At 44.2% G+C, this 15,362-nt stretch overlaps 1 protein-coding gene across 1 annotated transcript in view; it reads right to left on the reverse strand.

Moving 5' to 3' along the window:
- The window catches only part of ASCC1 (activating signal cointegrator 1 complex subunit 1), a 386,034-nt gene that overhangs the window by 217,221 nt on the left and 153,451 nt on the right, over positions 1-15,362 (reverse strand). Inside the window, exon 8 of the mRNA XM_040435538.1 lies at positions 736-860. Within this exon, the coding sequence (XP_040291472.1) occupies positions 736-860 (125 nt within the window). The remainder of the gene's footprint in view (positions 1-735; positions 861-15,362) is intronic.

A 15,362-nucleotide genomic window follows, 5' to 3' on the forward strand; every position in this document is an offset into this window, starting at 1 on the left:
CCCAAATTTACAGTATTTTAGTACTTACACTTATGATCAGCAAATAAAGGGAACCTGTCATCAAGAAATGCAGTCCAGTCTGCAGGCAGTATGTTATACAGCTGGAGGAGCTGAGCAGATTGATATATAGTTTTGTGGGAAGAGAAACAGTAAAACTTTTTCTTTTTTCATTAAAATATCTGCTCTTTCTGAGCTCAGTACCCAAGTGAGAGGCCTCATCAGTGATAGGACTGCCCACATGACTCAGAACGAGCAGAGATTTAAATGTATAAGGTTTGCTGAATCTTTTCCCATAAAACTATATATCAATCTGCTCAGCTCCTCCTGCTCTAGAACGTGTTGTCTGCAGAGTGCACTGCATTTCATGGTCAATAGTTCCCTTTAATGTACTGGAGATACCACAGGACAGAAACATAAGAGCCTCTGTGATTCTTACTCCAGATAAAAGGACATGTACAAAACTTTTCTTCAAGACATCTAAAGCAGTGTAGAAGCCTACTATGTACAACACATCAAGTTGCTGTCCTCTCCTTCTTGACACTCGAGCACTGAACATTGTTCTCACTGTCAAGAAAAGTCACTCTATATTGGATGCATTGTCTGTTACTTCTATTTCTCTTCTTGTAGGTTGCAAATGTGACAACAAAATATGAAAGTGAAACACAGAGGAGATCAACCTTATGAACTATACACATATTCTCGCCCCATCATGATCAACAAGACATAAACACTTGCCTAAGGGGTCTCGTCGGAACAGTGTGTTCATAACCGTAGCGTGAAGTTTTACTCTGTCCCAGTCTTTTAGCATCAGCCCTGAGCCCACAAATCTCTGCATCAGGCGATCAACTATGAGCTGCAACCTGTGTGAGAGAGGGACACGTTTTATACATCTTCTGCAATCCACTTGAGGAGCACACAGATAACAGCTTAAAAAAGAACGCCGCTACTGCCATGATACCATTTATACAGAGCATAAAATGAAATGCCTGTCATTCACGAAAGGTAGCCTAATCCGTGACATCTGTCATATAAGGTATGCAAAGTAGCTCCCACGTAGGGTGAAGAAAAATTGTCTATCTTGTGCCCGTTATTGGGGGTAGCTACCCTAAAATTCAATGTCTTAAAGGTGTAGTCCCACAAGAAATATTGTAGTTTTCAAACCAGCACCTGAATCTGAATACTTTTGTAATTGCATGTAATTAAAAATTAAGCATAGCCACTGAGTTAGTTAATAAAATGTATCTGTATAGCGCCACCTGCTGTTTGTTCTTTTCTTATTTGCATGTCCAGCTCACTGAGATGGTCGCACATGCTCAGTTTCATCCTTCAACTGCCTCCTAAGCTGTGAAAGGGAGAAAGCTGCATCAGAATGGACACTCCCCTTGATCTGCCATCTTGATATAAAGCAGAAAAATTGGAGCAATGAATGGGGGGATCTCTGGATCCATGTGAGGTACAGGGCTGGTTCTGGCTTTGTTAGAACGAGATTGCCATGTACTATATGATCGACTAATCGATTGGAATGATTAAAGGGCCACTTTCTGGCTATTGTTTTAGTAGTGTGTTTATAACATGACGATATGACCCCCTTGTTAAGTAAAATGGCCGCTGATGGAAGGTCATGTGACCAGGCAAATCACCTCCATATGATGTCTCCTTAATTCAAACACACTGCACCTGCACTAAACTCCCAACAAAACAAGTACAGACAGCAGGTGCAATGTATTTGAATGGAGGAGACATCACTTGGAGGTGATTTCCTGGTCACATGACCTTCCATCAGCGGCCATCTTATGGACAGGACCTCTGCATGGACAGCACAAAGACTTGGTAAATAAGGTGATATATCTTATGAAATATAGAAAACAATGCAGAATTCCAACACAGGCTATAGCAAGTGCCCTATAATCACCCTGCACACATCGATCAACAGTCGCCAGAAAGTGGCCAATCTCTTTCATCAAAAATGATTTCCTGAGGAAGCAAAATTCCAAATACAGAGAGAAAAGAAAAAGTAAGCTTATATTGTAGAAATCAATTGTCTACACCATGTCAGAGTGCGTTCACACTGCCATTTATAGAACAATGAAACCCTATGGACACATTCATGTCCTATTTTGGCTATTTTCACGGAACGCCGGCCCCCATACAATTGAAGGGGGCTGTTTTCTTAGAAGGCATCCAATAAAAAAAACTGCTGTTAAAAGCAGGTCGTTTTGCCTATTTTTTTAACCCTTTTTTTTACATTACCATATTCTGACCCCCTTAACTTTTTTATAGTTATATCTACTGAGCTCTGTGGGGGCTCATTTTTTGCGGGGGAAATCTGTAGTTTTTATTGATACCATATTGGAGTGTGACTTTTTGAAAAATTGTGTAAGAGTAGCAATGAAAAAATGGCAAATTGGCCATTTTGACCCTTTTTTCCATTACGCCATTCGGCATATTGGAAAAATATTTTTATATTTTAATAGTACGGGCGTTTTTGGGTGCAGTGATACCTATGATGTTTATATTTTTTGTTATTTATGTATTTATTTTTTTATTATACCCCCCGTGATTTAAACTTTTATATTTTTTTTATTTTTTTTATTTTTTAATTTTTTTCCAATTTTTTGTAATGATTTTGAAGCTCGTATTTGAGCGTACTAAATCCAAATTCGTTTTTTAAAACTCTGAACAATCATGGATTTTTTAAATCCAGTTATTGCTCAGGATTGCTCATTTCTTATGTTGGCCTGAGTGTATTGAAATCAATTACTGGCATCCTCATTGGCCGCAGAGGATGCCGGTAAGAAGCCTGGAAGCGTGAGCTTCTGGGTTTTTCACCCTTTAGATGCTGCGATCTCACTTGATCACGGCATCTAAAGGCTTTAATTACCGCACTCTGCATTATTGCCGGTCGCGGTAATTAGCCGTGTGTCTCTGCTGTTTGAAACAGTGGAGACCCGCAGGCATTGACGCCTGCTGCTCGTGCGAGCGGGCGCCATGTTTGCCTATCGTTCCAGCACCGTACATGTACGGAGCTGGTAGCAAAAGGGTTAATGGTCATGTGAATGTACCCCTATTTATCAATTGTTAATGTAACCGACCCTATTTTGTCTTTAAACAGGCTTTTCCAAACTTCTTAAAGACATTCCAATACAGGGTGTGGAAAGGGGGTGGTGGGCTACAAGACTTGTTTAAGGCCACGCAGCCCCTATCTACACATTCCACCATAACCTGCTCTTTCCTGACATGAGACTGTCATGCACGGTTTCTTCTAATCTGATTGGATCAGTGTCCTACACCATAAACCTTTGATTGGCTCAGTGTACCATACCATAAACATCTGATTGGCTTTGTGTTTATGAAAAACCCGGACTCTATTGTATACCAGCTATGTGTGTACTTACTGACCCCCGGCCGGCGAATCACTTTCAGTAGAGGAAGCTACTCTAACACTATTATTCAGGAAATCAAAGACTACTGGAACAAATTCAGCAAGTGTGTTACACTAATAAGAAATTAAAGTAGGGCATCGCTAACTATATGGTTACAAAATACATTTGATGAGGTCAAGAGGTAGCTGGAAAGCAATCTGCTAGCATGAGCCACACTGCACTACAGTAATTGTCAGAGAACTATTTGCAATTATTTCACGTAATAGAAGACTGTAGCTAAGAAGATGAAAAGCTGGTAATTTCCCTATTTTTATTTTATTTCACTCACACTGACATATTCCACAGTACTTTACAGACATTAGCATTACACTGTCCCCAATGGGGCTCACAATCTAAATTCCCTATTAGTATGTCTTTGGCGTGTAGGAGGAAACCGGAGTACCCGGAGGAAACCCACCCAAACATGGGGAGAACATACTCAAAACTAGGACCAGTGCCAACCACTGAGCCGGTGTGCTTCCCTATCAGCTTATTTAAAAGTTCTTTACATATTATATTGTGTAGTGTCATGACCAGACTTTGCATTTCTGCAGAATGAAGGAACCGATCACTAAGTGAAAGGCATCATTACATTCAGCTGAACAAGCCCTACAAGGTATTGTATCTGGTTTAACAGCGAAGTTCCTGGTGACAGATTCTTGTTAATTCAAGCTTAATGTTATTTTCTGGAACAAAGATGAAGATGGGAAGTTTCATGGTTAATGTGATTGATAAATATACAGGGTGGGCCATTTATATGGATACACCTTAATAAAATGGGAATGGTTGGTGATATTACCTTCCTGTTTGTGGCACATTAGTATATGTGAGGGGGGAAACTTTTCAAGATGGGTGGTGACCATGGTGGCCATTTTGAAGTCGGCCATTTTGAATCCAACTTTTGTTTTTTCAATAGGAAGAGGGTCATGTGACACATCAAACTTATTGGGAATTTCACACGAAAAATAATGGTGTGCTTGGTTTTAACGTAACTTTATTCTTTCATGAGTTATTTACAAGTTTCTCTTTGTTAACAGCCATTGACATGTCGCCGAGGTTAACACGTGAGGAGCGGATAGAAATTGTGTTGATGTCTGGTGAACGCAGTAACCGGGTCATTGCAGCAGATTTTAATGCAAGACACCCTACGAGACCACCCATCTGCCATGCTACAGTTAGCAAACTGCTTGCTAAGTTTCGTGAAACTGGTTCAGTGTTGGATTTGCCAAAATGTGGACGCATGAAATCTGTCTCTAATGAAGAAACATCAGTGGCTGTCCTAGCTTCATTCAGCAAGAGCCCACAGCGTAGCACTCGCCGCATGTCACTGGAGAGTGGCATTAGTCGAACATCCCTTCGGCGGATATTAGCTACTCACAAATGGCACCCTTACAAACTCCAGCTACTGCAGCATCTCAATGAGGATGACCCAGATCGGCGCACTGAATTTGCAGAATGGGCAAAACAAAAATTGGAACAGGACCCTCAGTTTACGCAGAAGATTTTGTTCAGTGATGAGGCAAACTTTTATGTGAATGGTGAAGTTAACAAACAAAACCACTGCTATTGGTCTGACACTAACCCACATTGGATAGATCCCTCCAAGACTGTTGGAACAAAAAAAATTATGGTATGGTGTGGTATATGGGGTACAAAGATAGTGGGGCCATTCTTCATCAATGGAAACCTCAAGGCCACTGGATATGCGAAATTGCTGCATGATGATGTGTTTCCCTCTTTATGCACTGAAGCTGGCACGTTCCCTGAGTTTTTACAGCAAGATGGTGCACCACCACATTATGGGTGTCAGGTCCGAGCATTCCTAGATGAACAGTTTCCTGGAAAGTGGATTGGTCGTCGTGGGCCAGTTGAATGGCCCCCAAGGTCTCCCGATCTGACCCCCTTAGACTTTTATCTTTGGGGTCATCTGAAGGCAATTGTCTATGCTGTAAAGGTACGAGATGTGCAGCACCTGAAACTATGGATACTGGAAGCCTGTGCTAGCATTTCTGCTGCGGTGTTGCTATCAGTGTGTGAAGAGTGGGAGAAGAGGGTTGCATTGACAATCCAACACAATGGGCAGCACATTGAACACATTTTATAAGTGGTCAGAAACTTGTAAATAACTCATGAAAGAATAAAGTTACATTAAAACCAAGCACACCATTGTTTTTCTTGTGAAATTCCCAATAAGTTTGATGTGTCACATGACCCTCTTCCTATTGAAAAAACAAAAGTTTGATTCAAAATGTCCGACTTCAAAATGGCCGCCATGGTCACCACCCATCTTGAAAAGTTTCCCCCCTCACATATACTAATGTGCCACAAACAGGAAGTTAATATCACCAACCATTCTCATTTTATTAAGGTGTATCCATATAAATGGCCCACCCTGTACATAATGGGTATGTCTGCTCACATGATGCAACAGAAACAAAATATCTGCTAGTATGATCTCCTTGTCACACCCAGTATAACCGATAACACTGAGCATTTCTGGTACCTCCGTCCATACTAGGTGGCAGTATGTTATCCAGACATATCCAAACTATTTACCTTGCCAACAACACTGTAGCTATTTCATTCAAATGACCTTGGACCATTCCAAAATCACAGCCTGTACTTTATGTTTTTCCATTTGGCAGTAGATAACATAATATCATAAGCGAAAATTGTGTTTTCTTCTGTACTTTTTACAGTCTCAGACAATATTACTTGTAAACAATAAAGCAAGAAAAAAAATTTAAGAGGTTCTCCGGTCATAAGTTTAAAAAATGACCTAGGTTATTACCTGCGAAGAGAAGAAAGGTTAGTCAATACTTACCTGCCGCAGCGCAGCCCGTTCCGTGACCACTCCTGCAGCCTTTTCAGGGCTTCCTGTCCCAGCCCATCTTCTTTCTTTTCCAGTCTGAAGCAGGAGGCACAGAGCGTCGTCACTGACATCAACGCCTCCTGCCGGCCTTCCTTGTTAGGGGTATTAAGACGTCGGTCTTAATAAATGACCCCCATCATTTATACAATACCGTTACAATAGCTTCCGTTTGCAATCCGCATTTTTTCTTAAAACAATTGAATTCAATAGGTTCATGGTTTGCATTTCACAGAACCAAATAGGAGATGTTGTACCTTTTTGCGGAACAGACATACGGATGTGGAAAGCACACAAATGACGTTCATGTGCTGGCCGCATCCGTGTGTCAGTTTTGCTAAAGATACAACATGTCCAATTCTGGCCTCGCGTGTATGAGGGCTTAGATACACACTTCAGCAGACAGAATCAAACACCAAAATATTTGATAAAGGAGCTGTATCGCAGATTATAGACTTAGATACATAAGCACAGCAGACAGGATTGGGGGGATAGGACTGGATAGATACACAGCTCAGCAGGATTAGATACACAGCTCAGGCAGTATCACACATGAGAATCTTTGATACAGGAACAGTAGACTATATCACAGATAACAGACTTAGATACAGAGGCACAACAAACAGTATTGATCGCTGATGTATTTTGATGTGCTTGCTGATTCAAGTAGTTTTTTAGCACTCTAGAGATGGTGAACAAAGAGCCTGTGGACTGTCAGTGATGTGATGCAGCAAGAGACAAGACACTAGCAGGATTCATATGTGGGTGTAATAACAAGGCCACAGGAGGTGTAGTGGGCGGAGCTCCTGCAGACTGATCAGGATATAAACAGATCTGCCAGGACACTCTGATGCCCAGACAAGGGGAAAGAAAGCACAGACATGAAAAAGAGGCATTGGGGGAATATATATGCATGGTGAGGGCTGCTAGGAGCGCATAAAAATAATTTCGATTTTGGGACCAGACAACCTCTTTAAAGAGACTCTGTCACCTGTTGCAAGCATACCCTACTTGGCATATAGCCAGGTAGGGCTGATAATGCTGACAAAAACCATACCTTTCTTTTTCTTCTATTAGTGTCACGGCCTTTGGTTTGCGCTGTGACACTGTTGCCACACTTGCGGTTGCCCGCGGCAACGTGTTGCTGTGAGAGAATGCGGTGGCAGTGTCTCGGCCTTCTGGGTGATTGCCGTGACATGGTTGCCACGCATGCTGTTGCCGGTGGTAACGTGTGATTTAGTATGCTTGTGTGTGCACTTCCCCTTTAAGTTGTAGCCTCCCTCTGCCTGGTGCTGCAAGGGTTAACTCCCTGACTGGGTGTGGTCACTAGGGTTTTATCCCCTGTGGCTTCCTGGCTGGAGTCAGTTGTACTTCAGCTGTCGTTGGTGCTGGAGCTCTGCTCCAGTCCAGAGTGTTCCATCTGTCCAGTGAGGGCCACCCTTGTGGTCATCAATGTTATCCCGGTGTCTCCTTCCCTTCCTGTCCTTATTTGTATGGAGTGGGTTATGTTCAGGGTGTTTGTATGTCTAGTTTGGTGTTACATGTCTGGTGGTGTTTGGTGTCCAGCATGTTTACTAGACATTCCCGTCTCATGTTTATTGCAGCTATGGTTGTCCTGGGTTCCTGTGTGGTTTGTGGTGTGTGCTGTGTCCTTTAATGTTGGTGTGGACAGCAGCACTAGTGCACGGGTTCCAGTCAGTGTGTCTGTGGCAGGTAAGTGTGTTATTGGTTTCGCTTACCTGCCATCTCCTTATGCTTTATGTGTTCCCCTCTCCTTGCAGCCTGGCCTCAGATAGAGACTCCTGTTCCTCCATTACTGGGATGAACAGGTCGTCTCTTCCCTGCTCCTTGGTGAGGGATTACCAGGGCGACTTAGGGTCTCTAGGTATCCTGAGTATGAGTCGTCCTACCATCGTGGTCCGCTCATACGGTGACGAGTCAGGGAGAGGATTAGGGACGCTGTAGGGGACTCCTTTTGGCCAGGCTGATCCCCTTTTACCCTTTGACACCGCACGGTGGGGGGGTTTACCCCACTCCCCACCATGACAATTAGGTCCGGTCTGGCAGGAAAATCAACTGTTAAGGCTACTTTCACACTGGCGTTTCGGTTTCCGTTTGTGGGATCCGTTCAGGGCTCTCACAAGCGGTCCAAAACTGATCAGTTTTGCCCTAATGCATTCTGAATGGAAAAGGATCGGCTCAGAATGCATCAATCTGCCTCCGATCAGTCTCCATTCCACTTTGGAAGTGGACACCAAAACGATGCTTGCAGTGTTTTGCTGTCCGCTTGACGAAACTGAGCCAAACGGATCCGTCCTGACACACAATGTAAGTCAATGGGGACGGATCCGTTTTATCTGACACAATCTGCATGCTGTTGTATTATTGTAACAGACCTGTTTTTGCAGATCCATGATGGATCCGCCCAAAAATATGCTAAGGAGCACTCGGAGGCGGGCTTATGCCTTTTGAGCACTGCTTCTGCGACGCCCATGTAATTATACTGCTGCCCTTATTCTAATAATCACGGAAGGCATAAGGCCGCCTCCGAGTGCTCCTTTTGCTCATTAGCATATGTTTAAAAGTTGATTTTCCTGCCAAACCGGACCTAATGTCAGCGTTATCAGCCCTACCTGGCTATATGCCAAGTAGGGTATGCTTGCAACAGGTGACAGAGTCTCTTTAATTTGTAGTTTGTAATAACCTGTGAAAGGAAGCTCTTTTACATAGTATTTACCTGTCCCTTGCTCCCCCGAAGCAGGCGTCTCCACTGCGTTTAAGCTGTGTAAGATAACCCTTAGAGCTCTTTCACACGAGTTTTCTGCCCGGAACGCACAGCATCCAGACTGAATCCTGACCTATTCATTTCAACGGCTCTGTCCGCATGAGCATCCGTTTCCACACATCATCTCTGTGTTCAGGAAAAATCGCAGCATGTTCTATAGTCTGTGTTTTTAACGCAGCCTTGGCTCCACAGAAGTGACGGGGGCTTGCGTGAAAAAACGGAAGGCACATAAAATTCAATGCCTTTTTCACTGACGGTTGCTAGGAGATGTAGATTGTTATTCTTCAGTTTTTTTGTCAGGCTAGGATAAGAAGTTATTCAATAAAAATGCACCATGGTGTTGGAGAAAATATAAAAATATAATATAAAAACACACTAAATAAATCAATTCATATGAGGCTATGTATAAGGCCCTGTGTGTGATATACAAAATTTGAAGGATTCATGATGTGAAGGTTAAATGTATATAAATTACTATCTGATATTGGCCACTTCGTAAAGAGTGCCATATAAATTATATAAGCCATAAACTGTATGGCAAGTTTATACACTGCTCAAAAAAATAAAGGGAACACAAAAATAACACATCCTAGATCTGAGTTAATTAAATATTCTTCTGAAATACTTTGTTCTTTACATACCGTACAGGGAGTGCAGAATTATTAGGCAAATGAGTATTTTGACCACATCATCCTCTTTATGCATGTTGTCTTACTCCAAGCTGTATAGGCTCGAAAGCCTACTACCAATTAAGCATATTAGGTGATGTGCATATTAGGTGACATCAACACCCTATATTAGGTGTGCATAATTATTAGGCAACTTCCTTTCCTTTGGAAAAATGGGTCAAAAGAAGGACTTGACAGGCTCAGAAAAGTCAAAAATAGTGAGATATCTTGCAGAGGGATGCAGCACTCTTAAAATTGCAAAGCTTCTGAAGCGTGATCATCGAACAATCAAGCGTTTCATTCAAAATAGTCAACAGGGTCGCAAGAAGCGTGTGGAAAAACCAAGGCGCAAAATAACTGCCCATGAACTGAGAAAAGTCAAGCGTGCAGCTGCCAAGATGCCACTTGCCACCAGTTTGGCCATATTTCAGAGCTGCAACATCACTGGAGTGCCCAAAAGCACAAGGTGTGCAATACTCAGAGACATGGCCAAGGTAAGAAAGGCTGAAAGACGACCACCACTGAACAAGACACACAAGCTGAAACGTCAAGACTGGGCAAAGAAATATCTCAAGACTGATTTTTCTAAGGTTTTATGGACTGATGAAATGAGAGTGAGTCTTGATGGGCCCGTGGCTGGATTGGTAAAGGGCAGAGAGCTCCAGTCCGACTCAGACGCCAGCAAGGTGGAGGTGGAGTACTGGTTTGGGCTGGTATCATCAAAGATGAGCTTGTGGGGCTTTTTCGGGTTGAGGATGGAGTCAAGCTCAACTCCCAGTCCTACTGCCAGTTTCTGGAAGACACCTTCTTTAAGCAGTGGTACAGGAAGAAGTCTGCATCCTTCAAGAAAAACATGATTTTCATGCAGGACAATGCTCCATCACACGCGTCCAAGTACTCCACAACGTGGCTGGCAAGAAAGGGTATAAAAGAAGAAAATCTAATGACATGGCCTCCTTGTTCACCTGATCTGAACCCCATTGAGAACCTGTGGTCCATCATCAAATGTGAGATTTACAAGGAGGGAAAACAGTACACCTCTCTGAACAGTGTCTGGGAGGCTGTGGTTGCTGCTGCACGCAATGTTGATGGTGAACAGATCAAAACACTGACAGAATCCATGGATGGCAGGCTTTTGAGTGTCCTTGCAAAGAAAGGTGGATATATTGGTCACTGATTTGTTTTTGTTTTGTTTTTGAATGTCAGAAATGTATATTTGTGAATGTTGAGATGTTATATTGGTTTCACTGGTAAAAATAAATAATTGAAATGGGTATATATTTGTTTTTTGTTAAGTTGCCTAATAATTATGCACAGTAATAGTCACCTGCACACACAGATATCCCCCTAAAATAGCTAAAACTAAAAACAAACTAAAAACTACTTCCAAAAATATTCAGCTTTGATATTAATGAGTTTTTTGGGTTCATTGAGAACATGGTTGTTGTTCAATAATAAAATTAATCCTCAAAAATACAACTTGCCTAATAATTCTGCACTCCCTGTATATACTCGAGTATAAGACGAGTTTTTTGGCACATATTTTTGTGCTCAAAAAGCCCCCTCGTCTTATACTCGAATCTAGGTCTGTATTATGGCAACTTACATTGCCATAATACAGACCATGACATGTTGGGGGCCGGAGAAGCTGTTACTTACCTTTACAGCAGCTCCCAGCACGTCCGCGCGGCACCTCTGTTAAGCTCCCAGTGTAAATCTCACGAGACACGCGGGCCGCGAGATTTACACTGGGAGCAGACCGCGAGATTTACACCGGCAGTAAGTACCGGCCCCTGCACAGCCTCCCCTCCCCCTGGACATCCCCCCCTCCCCATGGACAGCCCCCCCTCCCTGGCCAAGTATGAAGTAGGGAGGGGGGGGAACAAAAAAATAAAAATAAACAACCTGATAAATATAAAAAATAAATAAAAAAATAAATAAATGCCCAGTTGATGGGAGTCTGACTCCCTGTATTTAATGAAGAGTGTGTGTGTATATAATGCACACACTCTGCATTAACCACCTCCGGACCGCCTAACGCAGGATCGCGTTCCGGAGGTGGCAGCGCTGCGCAGAGTCACGCATATACGCGTCATCTCGCGAGACGCGAGATTTCGCTCAAAGCCGGCCCGCGCATGCGCATCGCGGGCCGGCAAAATTAAAAGAAGTATTTCGTCACCAGCCTGCCAGCAACGATCATTGGCTGGCAGGCTGGCGATTTTCAAAAAATCCAATCAAAAGTCATATAACAGATCATATTAGTAAATATGATGTTATATGGCTTGTCTGCTCCTGTGCTGGTCCTTTTCGTCGGTTGGATCCAGCACAGGAGCAGACTGAACTGTGAGTACACCAAACACTACACCTTAGCCCCAGATCACCCACCTGCACCCCAATTAACCCTTTGATCACACCTTTGATCGCCCCTGTCAATCACTAGTGAAAGGAAAAAAAGTGATCAGTGTAAACTGTCACTTTTTTTTTTCCACTGGTATTGGCTGTTAGGTTTTAGGGATAGTTTAGGCCCCTTGGTTAGGTAGTTAGCGTCAGTTAGCGCCCACCCCACCGCACCGCAGTCACTTTTATTCGCTGTTTAGCGTATCGCTAATCAGCATTTGTACTTTTATAGTATCTGTAAGTGATCAAAACTGATCACGGTCAGATCTATAATAGTATTAGTGTCACCTTAGCTCGCCCTCCACCCAAAACGCAGTGTTTGCCCGATCAGGCCTGATCGGTCGCCCACACGTGCGTTCACCCACGCCCGCCCCACCGCAGTGACAAAAAATATATATTTTTTGATCACTGCACATTCATTTTACACGCACTGCGGCGATAAAAAAATCAGTTTTGATATTTTTTATCAACCGCAGCAGCCTCCGGTACTTCGCTAGCCTCCCCTTTGTAAGACAGGCTTGCTTTTTTTCTTGGGTAGTCTCAGGGAATACCCCTAAATTTAGTAGTCCAAAATGTCAAACAGGGGGTATTCTTCTGAAGAGGCCTACAGGATTCTGACCCAGTCGGATGAGGAGTGGGAACCCTCATCTGACGAATCTAGCGGGTCAGAATATGAACCTGTAAAAAGCAGTGGCTCTCTGACCCAAAGTTCGGACGAGGAGGTTGAGGTCCCTGGCAGCACCAGGCGTACCCGGCCCCGTGTCGCTAGACCACAGGTTACGCAGGATCCGCTTCAAGAGCAGCAGAGTGGGGCTGTCGCTGCCGGATCACGTGGTGAGGCATACACCAGCAGCGCAGCCCTTCCTGGACCTAGTACCAGCACTGCCGTACAACCTGGTGAAGTAGCGAGCACCAGAAGGGCAGTTGAAGCTGGTACGGTGGCACGTGCAATAGTTACCCCGTCACAGCCACCGCACAGACAGGCCCGTAGAGCCCCTAGAGTCCCTGAGGTGCTGGCAAATCCTGATTGGCAGTCACCAACTTCAGCCGCACCAGTAGTTCCCCCTTTCACCGCCCAGTCTGGAGTTCGGGTTGAGACGGCTCAAATCGGTTCGGCCCTGGGATTTTTTGAGCTGTTCTTGACTGCGGAGCTCTTGGACTTAATCGTGGCAGAGACCAACCAGTATGCCACACAATTTATAACCGCAAACCCGGGAAGCTCTTATGCCCAGCCTTTCCGGTGGAAACCAGTCCAAGTTTCCGAACTTAAAATTTTTCTGGGCCTTCTCCTCAACATGGGCCTGACAAAAAAGCATGAATTGCGGTCATATTGGTCAACGCACCCAATTCATCACATGCCCATGTTCTCTGCTGCTATGTCCAGGACACGATTTGAGACCATCCTCCGTTTTCTGCATTTTAGCGACAACACCACCTCCCGTCCCAGAGGCCACCCTGCTTTTGACCGGCTCCACAAAATTCGGCCCCTCATAGACCATTTCAACCTGAAATTTGCAGATTTGTATCACCCTGAGCAAAACATCTGCGTAGACGAGTCCCTAATACATTTTACCGGGTGCCTTGGCTTCAAACAATACATCCCAAGCAAGCGTGCCCGGTATGGGGTCAAATTGTATAAGCTCTGTGAAAGGGCCACAGGCTATACCCACAAATTTCGGATCTATGAGGGAAAAGATCAGACCCTGGAGCCGGTCGGTTGCCCTGACTACCTGGGGAGCAGTGGGAAGACAGTCTGGGACTTGGTGTCACCCTTATTCGGCAAGGGGTACCATCTTTATGTGGACAATTTCTACACAAGTGTGGCCCTCTTTAGGCATTTGTTTCTAGAACGGATTTGCGCCTGTGGCACCACGCGAACTAGTCGCGTGGGCTTCCCCCAACGGCTTGTAACCACCCGTCTTGCAAGGGGGCAGAGGGCTGCCTTGTGTAACGAAGAACTGCTCGCGGTGAAATGGAGAGACAAGCGTGACGTTTACATGCTCTCCTCCATTCACGCAGACACGACAATCCAAATTGAGCGAGCAACCCGTGTCATTGAAAAGCCCCTCTGTGTCCACGACTATAATGCGCTCATGGGAGGGGTCGACCAGATGTTGTCTCCGTATTTAGTTTCCCGCAGAACCAGACGCTGGTATAAGAAGGTGTCTGTATATTTGATTCAATTGGCGCTGTACAATAGTTTTGTTCTCTACAGTAAGGCTGGGAGAACAGGATCCTTCCTCAAATTCCAGGAAGAGATCATCGAGAACCTCCTTTACCCAGGAGGTTCCGTGGCCCCATCCACCAGTGTAGTTAGCCGTCTACACGAGCGACATTTCCCCAGTGTCGTTCCTGGTACCTCAACCCAACCGTCACCCCGAAAAAGATGTCGTGTCTGTAGCAGGAGTGGAATAAGGCGTGACACCCGCTATTTCTGTCCTGACTGTGCTGACCACCCTGCCCTATGCTATGGAGAGTGTTTCCGGAAGTACCACACACAGGTACACCTAGCATAGGGATCACATCTCACCAGGACAGGCACACAGGGCTATTAGGGCCCATTCACTCACAGCTGCTGCAAACCTCTCCTTTCACCTGGGCTAAAGTGCATAACGTACTTCACCACATCTTTGGGCGATTTGCGCTTTGCACATTGTCCCATGGGGAAGGAGAGGTTTGTTCTATAAAGGTAAAAAAAACTAAACAAAAAAAAAAATACCGGTAAGTAAAAAAGTTAAACGTTCATTTAAAAAAGTTTAAAAAAAGTTTCTATGTTCTGTTCAACAGTTAATAAATTTATTGCGTTGCGGCCTGGTTTTTTCTTTTTTGTTTTGTTTTTTTTACCTTTCAGGTGGACCAACCGATCGACTAGCTGCAGCACTGATGTGCATTCGGACAGAAGCATTGCGCTGCTGTCAGATTACACGCAAGTCGGTGTATGCGGCACTGCAAGACGAGATTTCTCCTCTGCAGTAAAAGATACGTTTGCCGAGGCATATGAGCTGAGGAGGTGGCGGTGTTCATATACTTTGGCAAACACTTTGTATATATATAAAAAAAAAAAATCCCGGCAATGATTTATTCATCCACATCGATTGATGTGAATGGAGAAATCTGGTTTGCCAGGGCATACGAGTTAAGTGGGCATGGATGTTGGGCGGAGCTCCTATGTCCTGGCAGACGCCTTTCCCCTCCTTTTTCTTTTTTTGGCAGAGATTTTT

The sequence above is a fragment of the Bufo bufo genome, chromosome 6 (genome assembly GCF_905171765.1).
Source record: "Bufo bufo chromosome 6, aBufBuf1.1, whole genome shotgun sequence".
In the NCBI taxonomy this organism is placed as follows: Eukaryota; Metazoa; Chordata; class Amphibia; order Anura; family Bufonidae; genus Bufo; species Bufo bufo.